Here is a 12274-nt window from a genome sequence, read left to right as displayed (position 1 = left end):
ATTATAGAGTCTTACTTAAAGGATCTGAAACAAAACATATTCATGTGTTAGAATGGCCCACTCAAAGTCCAGACATAAACCCCATTGAGAATCTGTGGTGAGATGTGCCACGCCCCAGCAAATTCACCTCAAAGACAAAGGCTGCAATGCTGAGAAAAAAATGTTAATCACCAAACACAGCAGCTGCCCTGGCTTCAACCTGTTTGACCTGCTGACCTCAGGGGGGCGCTACAGCTGCATAAAAACAAAAACACACTGAAAAGTGGCTTCTTCCCAAAAGCAACGAACACGCTCAGTGCTCACATGCACTAATCATATGGTGGTTATTTGTATGTGTGCATGTATATATTAATTTATTACAATGTTTACACTATTTGAGTTGAATTTCATATTACAGCACATGTGTACAGTGACAAACAATAAATTCAGTTTTTCCCCAAGTATTATAAGCCTGGCGGGCCACCAGGCTTTACTTGTGCCCCCACCAGGCTAAAAGTTGTTTATTTTATATTTTTTATGTTTGCATTTTTTAAGACTTTATTACGGTGGCTTGAAGGTGTAAATGGCTTAACAGGCAGCAAACAGGTGCAAATATGCAGCGTTTTATTTGTAATTGCAGCAATGTGTTTTTGATTCTAGCATTTTATTTATGATTGAGTCCTTTTTTTGTTTGCATTAGTTTTGTTGATTGATGGTTTTTACTTCTATTTTCTGTTATTACAGCAATTTTTTTGGTTTGCATCATTCTCTGTTGCATTTGTTTTTTTGTTTTCTACATGTGATTACACCTGGTTTTGCTGTTTGCTGCACCGTTTCACCTGTTTGCAGTTCGTTTAGCCGTTTGCTGCGTGTTTGCACCTGTTGGCTACCGTACCTTATAGTTGGTGTTCATGTATTAACCTTCCAATCTTCCAATAACACATAAATATCAAGTGATATTTTCTAATTTCCTGTCAATTTTAAACATTTTTTAACTCAAAAACACAGTGGGCTGCTTAATGAATGACTGCTCTAATGTCTACCACCAGACTTAGCAAGTTTTCCGGGGGAAACCCTGAAATTCTAATTCTAATTTCCCAAGAGCCCCACCTCAGAGTCTTTAGGCCTCCAATTGTTAGTGAAAAAACAAACAAACAAACAAACAAAGAAACAAACAAACAAACGACTCCAAAAAAAAAAAAAAACGCAAAACAAGCAAGGCTCATCTTGATTGATCTTTCTAAAAACAGACTCGAGCAGCACAACTTAGCTCTTGTAAAGCATGGTGGTGGAGGAGTTTTGCAGTTGTGGAACTGGGTCACAGAATCAACAACAGACTCATCTGTTTAACGCAGCACAGAAATCTGTCAGACAGCTGGAGTTTGGACCACACTGGGTCTTGAAACCATCCAGCTGTGCAGGAAATCTCCAGCAATTGAGGGCATGTTGTAAAGAAGAGATTGTAAAGAAGAGAGTTGAAATTCCTCCATGACGATGTAACTCAATACTGGAAGTTATTGCTGCTTACAGCGAATCTACAAGCTTTTAAACCATGGGTTATTGGGTTTTTTTTTTTTTTACACACGTCTTCATTAAACAATGACAGTATGGAATCAGTTTTGTGCTTCTTCATCTGAATATTTTTAAATCCTTTAAAAGACAAGATCTCTTTATTATATCCTAATGTCTAAAACCATAAAATTAAAAGGTGTTCTTTCTATTTCCAGTGAAATAAAAAAGTAGGCCTGACGCCATAAACATTAAATCAGTTAATCGCATGATAAATTAAAAGAAACTCAAAAGTTTGAATTTGCTTTATTTATCAGTTTTCTCTTTTCTCTCTTTCTACCAAAACTGATCTTCAGTCTGGTGATTTGGTCTCAACTATCCCTTTTGGGTTGGTCATACCTTCAGCCTGGGTAGATCTTGGTTGGCCTGTTCCAGCTGGAAGCGCAGCTCCAAGTTCTCTGAGGCCAGCTTGAGGTTTTCCTTTGAGATGTCCTGATCTCTCTGTGATGGAGTCCTGGTCCCGCGTCCCGAAGTCTAAAGAACGGCAAAGTCTCAGAATGAGCCACACACGTCCAACGGTTGAGTACCGAGAAAATGCAGTGGAGGGAAAAGCTTTAAGAAGGAAAATGATTAACAGTAACTGTGTTTCCGTTGACCATATAACTTGATATTCTGAAAATAAATTTGCAATTTTGGGAAAAAAATAAAATTATTTTTTGATAAGTTTTGTCACTAAGATGAGATTGATTTTTTGGCTTTATCTAAATTGGGTTATTTTGCAAAACTGCAATGGCAACACTTTTTTGCACATGATCAACAGCCAGATGTTTGCCACTGCTTGAAACCATGAAGAAGAGGACAGGAAGTGGTTAGACGACGATGGCACAGCATGTTTTTTAATAACTTGCCTCATGAACAAACTTATTCCTTTTCGACATTAGCAGAATATTGACAAAGTCGATCCCTAACATTCCCAAATTTGAAACATTTGGAATGGAAACGCAGCTAGTGTCATTTTTTTTTTACATTTTGTTGCTTTAAAACCATAAACGTCTGTGTTTTATGGGGGAATTTTATGTGACAGACCAACACAAATGTGGAAGGAAAAGTATATGTGGTTTTGAAAAGTGGCAAAAAAGAGGCTTGAAAACTGATGTTCCCATTCTGTCTTCTTCCAATCTTAGAAAGAACAGCCTGGTGAAAACCAGCCTGCTGTTCTACGCTTTGCTTCCTACAGAGGGTCTGAAGCCTCGGCTACTGAGAAATGATCGCTTCCTGGAGGCATGGACTTTGTTGCAGTTTTAAAGTTCACCCAATGACTAACATTTTTGGGTGTGACGTATATAATACAGACTACAATTCAGAAACAGCGGAGAAAATCGACGTCATCGTTCACAGTTTCTCCCTCTGTTCGCTGATTGGCTTGGTTGAAATTCTACCAGAAAATTCACTTCAATGGGAGAAATCATACACGGATCAGTGGAGATCAGAATCGAGCAGAAATGTGTAGGGAGGCCATGGCCAGGATACAAAGAATGGGCAAAAGTTTCAGAGTTTAGACCCAGAAAGACTTTACACTGAAAGGTGGTTCTACAAAGTATTTACTTCAGAAAGCTGAATGCAAAAGAACACATAATTTCAGCCATGTTTTGTGTTGGCCTCTCACATAGGTTCTTAATAAAATATGCTAAAGTTTCTGTTTGTGATGATCAAGGGATAAATACAAAGAGCAAGTGGAAACCTGAAGGCTGTGATGGACAATGACAGGGAGGAAACGCTAACGAGACATTTCACTGGCTGTGTGTAGCTCTGGTTCTGCCATGTCTAATGCTATCACAGCTCTACCACCTCAGCAGCCAGGGCTTAAAGGAGGGCTTGGGGGATACACAGGCTGGAATACCTTCTGATTCTTCACAACTTTCTGTTTTTGTGTTTGTTTGCCCCTTTTTGCGTGGACAATTCTCTCCGGGCGTTTGCTCAGAGTGATACTAGAATCAACATCAGGATCAGCTGAGAAAGAATTCTGGTCATCTTCCTGTACTTCCGTTCTTGTCGTCACGTCTTCTTCTTTCTCTTTCACCTTTTCTTCGGCATTCTGGGTCCCCTCCGGGATAACTCTGACATCATCATCATCGGGATCCATGCCTTCACTATCTGGGTCAGGATCGCCCGGTTTCTTCCTGCTTTCGCTCATTCCACCGGCTGTCGTTGCCTGTGTTGCAGACGGAGGCGAGATGGATTCCGTCCTTTCTGACAGATCATCAGAATCGGCACCATTCCCTTTTGTGTCAGGCGGTTCATCCTGTTCCACATGCTCCGTAACGTCACATCCAACAGAGATGCTTTCTTCATTTTCTCCAACAACTGCTGCTGTTTGCCTTTCATCTTCCAGGCGATCCGCATCAAGGTCCTCTCCTCCACCCGCCTGGCTCTGCGTGGGCTCCCCTTGTTGGTCAAGGGCGCCTCCTGCGGGGTCGGGGGTCTCAGGAAGCTGACAGCACGATGCTCCGTCCTCAACATCAAACGTGAGTGAACAAATCCCACTAAGTGCCCGGGAGGAGAAGTGTCTCTCCTTTGCAGGCAGTGAATCAGATCAAACCCAGGAGGAAGATGAAGAAACAGAGGAAGACTGATGAACAGATCGCTAAACATCTCCAGACCTTCAAACAGAGCATAGGCCAAGTACTACATCTTGAGGTAAATGCGATGTCCTGCCATGCTTGTGAAATATGATGCTCATATTCATGTCTTCCAGGCGAGCTCTTAAACAGAAGAAATGCTGGTTAATACAGCATAAATATGTTCTCTGTTGTTGACTTTGCTCCCAGATTCCAGTCCTCCGAAACAAGAGAAAGAAATGTCAATGTCAAATAAACTATTAATCTTCCATTTACTTTAGTGCTTTGATGGTAAAACACCAGAACAATGTTCCTACTGGACTGCTCCTTTTGACTAAAAAGGAGAAATGAGGACTTCTTTCCATTAGCGAGGCCAAAACCAATTCTTTTTTTTTTTTTTTAATACCTTAACTCTTTCGTTTATTACTTCAGCTTTACCTGCGAATATGAGCTGTGTTTTAACGAGTAATAATTCAGGGACATCTGATATGAGATAAAAAAAAAGTCAAATGATTGTATTTGAGCAATAAATATGCAGCTTAAACACTTTACCGAGGGTCTGGAAGAGGGTTCCTTGGATATCTGCCTCTCTAAGGAGTGGAGTCTCTCCTCTAGAAGATGGTTCTTTGACATAAGATTATCCATGGCATCATCACGAGGCAAGGCCTGCTGCTGCCTGCACATTCAACACGACAGAAAAGGAACTTTTTACAAATATAAGTCTGAACCTTTCATTCTCACACCTCTAAAGAAAATCCGGTGCAACGAAATGCCTTTCAAAGTCTACTTATTTCATGTGCATGATTTAATCTCAGCTGTCCTGTGAGAAGATATGAATACTTTTTTTTATAGCTCCATTGTAAAATAGTAATTTCTCATTATCTATTAAGGCTCTGAATATTTTACATAGATAAAATGCACATACCGCTCATAAACATGTTGAATTTGCCTGATATGAAAATATTGGTTTGTGTTGGAAACTTCTCTTTATTTCAAACTTGAGACATGTATCAAGAGGTTAGCCTAGCCTTTATGTTTTCTAAGCTAAAAGTAGGAGTGCACCAATTGCAGTTTTCTTACCAATCACCGATCTTTAAAAAGCCAGACTGCTGATTCCTTTTTTTTGGTTGATACTGAAAGCTTCTCTCCATTTCAAACGTGCCCGAGACGTATCAAGAGGTTAGCCCATCATGTATGCTAACGTTTTCCAGGCTAAAAATAGGGGTGCAGAACGTGCACTGACTGAAGTTTTCAGGCCGATTACTGTACTTTGAAAAGCCTGACCGGCCAATTCTGATTTTTGTTGATACTGAAAATTTTTCTCCATTTCCCAAGCCATGTATCAAGTGGTTAGCCTAGTGTATCCATTGTAGTTTTCTGGCCAATCAGTTCAGTATTTTAAACTTGAAAAGCTGAGATGTTCCCTCTAAGCTAGCTATTACACCACTTGGGAACCATTTGCGAGATTTTTTGATTAATGGAAAGATGGACAATAGCTGTTTCTGTACAGTAATCTGTGCATAAAATGTTCATTAGTGTCTCATTTTATGTCACATTGCTTTAATTTTACTTTTGCCCACTGACAGATGGGTCATATTCCAAACACCCATCCATTCATCCCTTGTAGACATTATTGAAAAGGTTCTAGCTATCATTGCTTATCACAGTTTTTCCTTCCACTCAACTTTCCATAACGCTCTAAACAGCCAGGTTCTTTTTCAGTGACATTGTTGAGTGTTAGTGTTGTCTGCTGGATAAAGCAGTGTTCCCCATAAATGTGTAGGCCATTCTATAAACACAAGAGTTTGTATTATATGTTATTTTTGTATTTAAATCATTAATACTGTTAGTGTTTGTAAGGTTATGAGTTTATTAGAAGACAAATCTTGTTTTTTTATTAGCAATAGTTCACAGTTATCAAAATTAGTAGAAAGAAATGCCTATAACTCACTGTATCTAATTTGTTGATCATTCAATGATAATGTGATTCATTAAGATGTCACTGCACATCAAATTCCAAAACTGTCCCACTCTTTCATATGGTTCATAGTCTCTGAACATGTAGCGTGGACGTTCAACTCAACTTCTGCCAGCAGGTGGCACAATTGAGTCCGAGTCAAATGTTAAAGGTCCTGTCAAACGCTTGACCTCGCCACGTTAGTGGCAGCAAGGTGTTAGACGGCAGACTCTTCAGTCTGCAGATATCAGATCGAACCCTCAACAAGAGCGGAGCACAGCGTGTGAAACATCCGTCTGAAACGCCGACACGCAGAACGTTAACCGTCGCCTCCCTGACCTGACGTCTGCGTCGCAAGCGGCCTTCAGTCGGCTCTTGCAGCTTAATGAGAATCTACAAACTCAGCGACGTCGGCTCCAGAGACGAGTAAAGGTCGTCTCTAAAGGTCATCGGTAAAGCCTTCGGGTCTCTGAGGAGGCAGCTGGGACCAATAAAACTGTCTGACCGACAAGTTCGGAAACCAGAGCCCTTCCGGAAGTTCGAAGCTCCTGTCGGATAAATGATCAGCTGGTTTAGTAGGAATCAGAAATATCTCGGCTGCCTCCGTCCAACTACTTATGCTAATAAGTAACACTTTTTTAATATAATGTAAGATGTTTGATTTCAAAGAAGACAAGTAATAGCAAAAATATTAGTGTCTAGATGTGAAAAGGTGAGAGTAACATACCCCCAAAACAGCTGGTTCTGCATAGTGTTGACTCATGGAAGTGGATTAAAACCAGTCTGACAGTTATTGGATTTGTATTTATAAATGGGGCTTTATTATATACTGTCCAGGCATGTAGTGCCTTTTTACAGCACAATCAAGTATGGTAACTAGGTTACCTTCAGTTATTATAAACATGATCTATATGTCAAAGATAACTTTAAAGAAATTTGACTTCACAATTTGGCACCTTGAAATTGGCTTTTTGTCTCTTTAAGAAGCTCATTATTGCACATTTAGCTTATTTGAGAATATTTTGGTAATTTTTGTCGATTTGTGGATTTTTATCAATATTTATTTGGCTAAATGTGGTGTAAAATTTTAATCCTGAAACACCATTAAAACAAGGGGCATTGAAATACTGTCTATATGATGCCACATGTAGCCTATTTGAGAATATTTTGATCAGTTTTTGATTTTTTTAAATGAATATTTATTTTGCTAAATGTGGCATAACATGACAGTTGGACACAGTAATATGATTCCATATGCAAACTTTACTATCTGTGAATATTTTGATTTTATATATATATATATATATATATATATATATATATATATATATATATTTTTTTTTTTATGTATTAACTCTGTGACATTTAATAACATTTAACCATTTTCTATTCCAAAAGCATTTCATCTCGGTATATGGAGATAAATGCATATTATTACAGATGTAGACTTGTTCATCTGAGAACATTTTGGTCATTTCTTGATTAATTATTGATTTTTTAAAATGATTTTTATGATGACAAACATAAAAAATTACTTTTAACTTATCAGGATAGTTGAATTCAGTCAACACCAGAGCTGACACAATCAAAGTGGACATTAACTCTAATGTAGGCTCATATATGTACATACTTTATGGTGACAATCTGGGTTTCCAGCTCAGAATTCTTCTTCTTCAACTCCTGTATCTGCCTTTCCATGTCGTTGGCTCGTACCCCCACCACCTGGTCAGCGGTCACACCTCGAGCTTTCAGTTTTTTCTGCAGCGCAGCCTTCTCCTGCTCCAATCTGCAAGCAAACGAAAGCACACAGGTCCAATGGATGAAAAAGACAGAGCAAACCATCTGAATGATGCACAGCTGTGATCATTGAGCACCTTTTTGATTCTAAACAGGAACATAGGGAATGATAAATCAGTCATCAGCATAACTGTATCAAATCTAGGCACTGTGCATACCAGATTTATGATGTACACACGCTGACCTGCCATAAAGATCTTTAAGAGTGCCGAGTTGCTTTGACAATGATTCGTTATCTCGTTCCTTCTCCTTCATGGAATTCTTCACCTTTTCCATCCTAGCCTGCCATCTTTTGCTCTCCTCCCACCGCACAATTTCATCTTTGGTCTGTTGGAGAAACAGGTTTTGCATCAGCTAAACAGGCAATCATACATGATGAGGTTCTTGGATTTAATCTAAACTCCTGAGCTAGCAGAGGTGTAAGTTTCATGAACCTATTTGAGAATGTTAAATGTGGGAATATTAAATGTTTGCTAGTCTAATTCTCAAACTGGATGCAAAATAAAGTTCAAATCCTTAAAAAACTTAACAGAGCCTACAGAGGCATTTTATCCACATTTAAATTTATTCCTGTAGAATTGATCAAACCTATAAGTAAATGGAGCTGGATTATCTAAGGCCAATGATGTTTGTGACAGCGTGTGTAGAATAAACACTGTCTAATAGCAACTGATGGTAAATGTGGTGAATAAGACGTTAAAAAGGGCTCAATTACAGAGACTGGACCAATCCAATATTGGTATAAGACACTGATATATCAATTAAATTAAATTCTATTAAAAATGTTGAGAAAATAAAGAAAGTCAGTAGGGTGCAGAAGTTAAACCAGAGTGTAACAAGTGCAGCGCACTGCATGTGCCTGTGGCTTCGCTCCCATCAATCACGTCCCAGAGGAATTACACTTGACTCAATCTGCGGTTACAACAAGTGACAAGATGGAGCTGGGAGACGTCACACAAAAGCTAAAAACGGGAGGAGTTACACTGCTTACTTCAATGGTAAGAAGTTTGTTGATGGTGGTTTCAAAACAAAAGCAGTAAAATCTTCATTAAAATGATATGTCAGGTTTACTTTGGGCTCAGGCTTATAATTAAAGTTAACTAGTCAGGTTGGAATAGACTTTTCTAGGTACAATATAAATAAACTTTTCACTTTAATACATAAAACCCTGGACAGAGGAGAAGGATTGCCAGAAGAGTTGATGAATAATAAAACAAAACTTACTAAAAATGATAGAATGAGATTTTTGCCCAACAGCAACAATATATGGTGGACACTGTTTCACACCTTTCCATGATCATCTTTGATGTTTTTTACGTCGTTCCTTTTCTCCAAGTCTGACTCCAGCCTCCTGATCTTCTTCTGCAGATTCTCTATGATGGCTCCTTTCCCATCTGCCTCTGTCTGATTCTGAGCAACAGGAAAAAAAAAGAATCATCGCTTTTTATGTTTAATGTTATTTATACACACAGACAAAAGTTTACTTCCTGTTTCATAATTATTCAAAGTAATTGTTTATACAACAAAAAACTTTAAGGATGTTAAAAAAAAACAAACAAGAACTGGCTGCTCAAGTTTGACTTTATCACAATTTTTCTCTTATCCGAATGTGGTCAAAATTATAGATGTTGGATCTAAAATATGCACACATTCAGCTATTGTATTAAAAACATACTATCACAAATACACTTCTTATAATAAAACAAACAAAAGACCAATCTGGATTAATGAATAGGCTACGTCAAGACACCATATATATGATGTAGCACAGTTTTAGCACTAAACAGCAAATTTAATTGTATTTTTAAAAACATTGATATTTATTGCTGCTCTTCTGGAACCACCAGAGAAAAAAAATTGTAAAAAAAAAAAAAAAAGTAACAATCAAACCGTGAATCTTATGACCATACAGACCTTAACCCAATTGGATTTTTCAAACTGTACTTAAAATTCAGATTTAGTCAGAAAACAAACCTTAAATAATCCAAATGGCTCAAACAAAGAGGTCAAATATTCAGCCAGAAAAACCATCAAAAGTTTGTTGACGGTCATGAATACCAAGTCGTGGAGGTTCAACTTGTTAAAAGACAAAAAAAAATTAAAAACAAAAAATAATTGCACTGTATGTGTAGTTTTGACTATGGATTAGAAAAAAACCCACATAAGAATTGGATTGGCTTATATAAATTTCACTATGAAAAAGGAACAAGACTTTTACTCTCTTCCTGGGCATATGCAAACTTCTGACCCCCAACTGTACAGTCTTGAGAAACAAGTAAGCAAGCTCCCAGATAATGAAATCAACTCAGATACTGGCTGCCGTTTATCTTAAACCTCAGAAGAAATGTCATCATTCTTTCTCGACACATTCCTCCATATCTTTTTTTCCTGCTGACTGTGAGACGAGCCTAACGGGCGTGGCATGACTCCTATATGAACCTTCTATCCTATTTCAACATCTGAATGCTGAACAGGAGTCAGAGGACTTTAATCAGTTTCCCACATGATGCTATGACGTTGATGTTGGCTGTCGGTGGCCGCTGTCCAACATATCACGCTGAAATCTAGGACGTAACAAGCAAGAGTTCTAACTAGGAGCCAGAGACCAACACAGAGTACCTTGAAGAAGGACTTTTCCTCTTGCAGATTTATTCTGTTTTTGCCACACTGAAACATTAAAATTATCATGCTTTCTAAGCTTTATCAGTATTTGTGACAAGAACTGCATTAAATGTTTGTAATAGCTAGCAATGGGTTATTTTGATCACTGCGAAGGAATTTTGGCCCATATTTTTTGTGTAATTGATTTAATTCACCCATGCTGAAGCATGAACAGCCTATTTTCCATTGCATCTCAAATAAATTTAATTCTAACGTTCAACTAGGCCACGTAAAGACATTCATTTATCAAAAGACATTCACTTAATCAAAAAGCGGTTAAACTGAAGGTGCATTCACACCAGTCCATTTTAGCTGGAATCTAGTTACTTTGTCTAGAGAGTCTGGGTCATTTGCAAAGGTGTGAATGCACAATGAACTCTGATCTGGATCAAAAATGCAAACTCTAGTTCGCCTAAAAATCTCAGTTCAATTAAAGTGAACTCTGGTGCAGTTTGAATGTATACATGGAAACAAGCAGACTGGAGACCGCTCCCAAAAACAGGAAGCAAACTACAGTGCAGGGGCATTCTGGGTAAATACAAACCAAACAACTGTGCAAGTCTAGCACTAGAGGAAGAAATGTCTTGTGGTTTTCTACCAAACTAAAGACAATAAAGAAATCCTACTCCAGTTTTGTTTACAATGTGTGAAAAGGGAGGTCGTACTCATCTCTTCAGAGTTTTTCAGGTCGTTTCCTTCAGTGGTTCTTGGTGCAGCGCCCTTATAGGCGAGGGGGGTAACAGGTTTTGCAAAAGTTTTGGACTGTCTGACAGTGCAGTGTGAAAGCAGCTGAAAATGTATGAAATGTTGCAATTTTGGTCCCCAATCAAACCTTAAAGTCAAGAATGACTATCATGTTATGCTAACAGCTCAGTTTACAGGCAGCAGAGACAACATTCCACAGTAATAGACTCTGGAGGACACAATCAGTTGTTAGCAAGTACTGCTAATCCACCTCTTTTGCTTTTGTGCTCCTCTTTAAATCTCTGTCTGGCCGTATGGTTAGGAAGCCGGGCAGAGAGACGTTGGAGTAGGGGATATGAACCTTACCCATTCTGACAGATGGAGGGGATGGAAGGGAGCATTCTTTTTCTCTTTCTGCTCTTTGGTCCTGTTCTGCTCTTTCTTTTCAACTCCTCTGGGGTTCAAGGTCATGGTTCAGGTGCGACATGAGCTTTTGAGATGCTGATCAAGCCACTCCCAGTTGTAAAAACCATTAACTTGTTGCTACGGTTATGCATCATCACAACTGCCCAAAAGTAAACAGCAGCAGGAAAAAAACGTTCTATCTACACAGTGTCAAACACCAGAGGGAATAATTATCCAAACATGCAATATCTCAACAAAACAAAACAAAAAAGAAAAACAACTATGAACAAAAGTCTACAGGAACAAATCCGAATCAGCAAATATAAGACGAGCCCTTTATGTTACCTTTAGTCACACATGGTTTTTGGCCTGGCACTCTCCCATGGATGACATTTTCTTATTGGTTAATCGTGAACACTGACCCTAACTGAAGCAAGTGAGGCCTGAAGTACTTTAGATGTTACTCTGGGATGTTGAAATGGGATCGGAGTATTTCTAGAAGTTCTCCCAGTCCTCGGAACATCGCTATACTGTGTATAATGGCTCTCGTTGGAGTCCTAAAGCCTTAGCAACGGCTTTGTAAACCGTTCCAAAGTGACAGATGTTAATGACATTATTTCTCATCCAACTTTTGATTTTTTTTAGATCAGGGGATGATGATGCG

At 38.6% G+C, this 12274-nt stretch overlaps 1 protein-coding gene across 1 annotated transcript in view; it reads right to left on the bottom strand.

The window, feature by feature from the left end:
- The window catches only part of LOC103150634 (centrosomal protein of 290 kDa-like), a 62603-nt gene that overhangs the window by 5285 nt on the left and 45044 nt on the right, over positions 1 to 12274 (bottom strand). The window contains exons 39-43 of the mRNA XM_016680844.1: positions 9148 to 9270; positions 8045 to 8187; positions 7694 to 7849; positions 4659 to 4782; positions 1888 to 2022 (exon numbers count right to left, since the gene is read on the bottom strand). Of these exons, the coding sequence (XP_016536330.1) occupies positions 1888 to 2022; positions 4659 to 4782; positions 7694 to 7849; positions 8045 to 8187; positions 9148 to 9270 (681 nt within the window). The remainder of the gene's footprint in view (positions 1 to 1887; positions 2023 to 4658; positions 4783 to 7693; positions 7850 to 8044; positions 8188 to 9147; positions 9271 to 12274) is intronic.

The sequence above is a fragment of the Poecilia formosa genome, unplaced genomic scaffold, assembly GCF_000485575.1.
Source record: "Poecilia formosa unplaced genomic scaffold, Poecilia_formosa-5.1.2 Scaffold258, whole genome shotgun sequence".
NCBI classification, from domain to species: Eukaryota; Metazoa; Chordata; class Actinopteri; order Cyprinodontiformes; family Poeciliidae; genus Poecilia; species Poecilia formosa.
The sequence above is the reverse complement of the archived record's forward strand: the minus strand, read 5'-3'. Positions and strand labels throughout refer to the sequence as shown.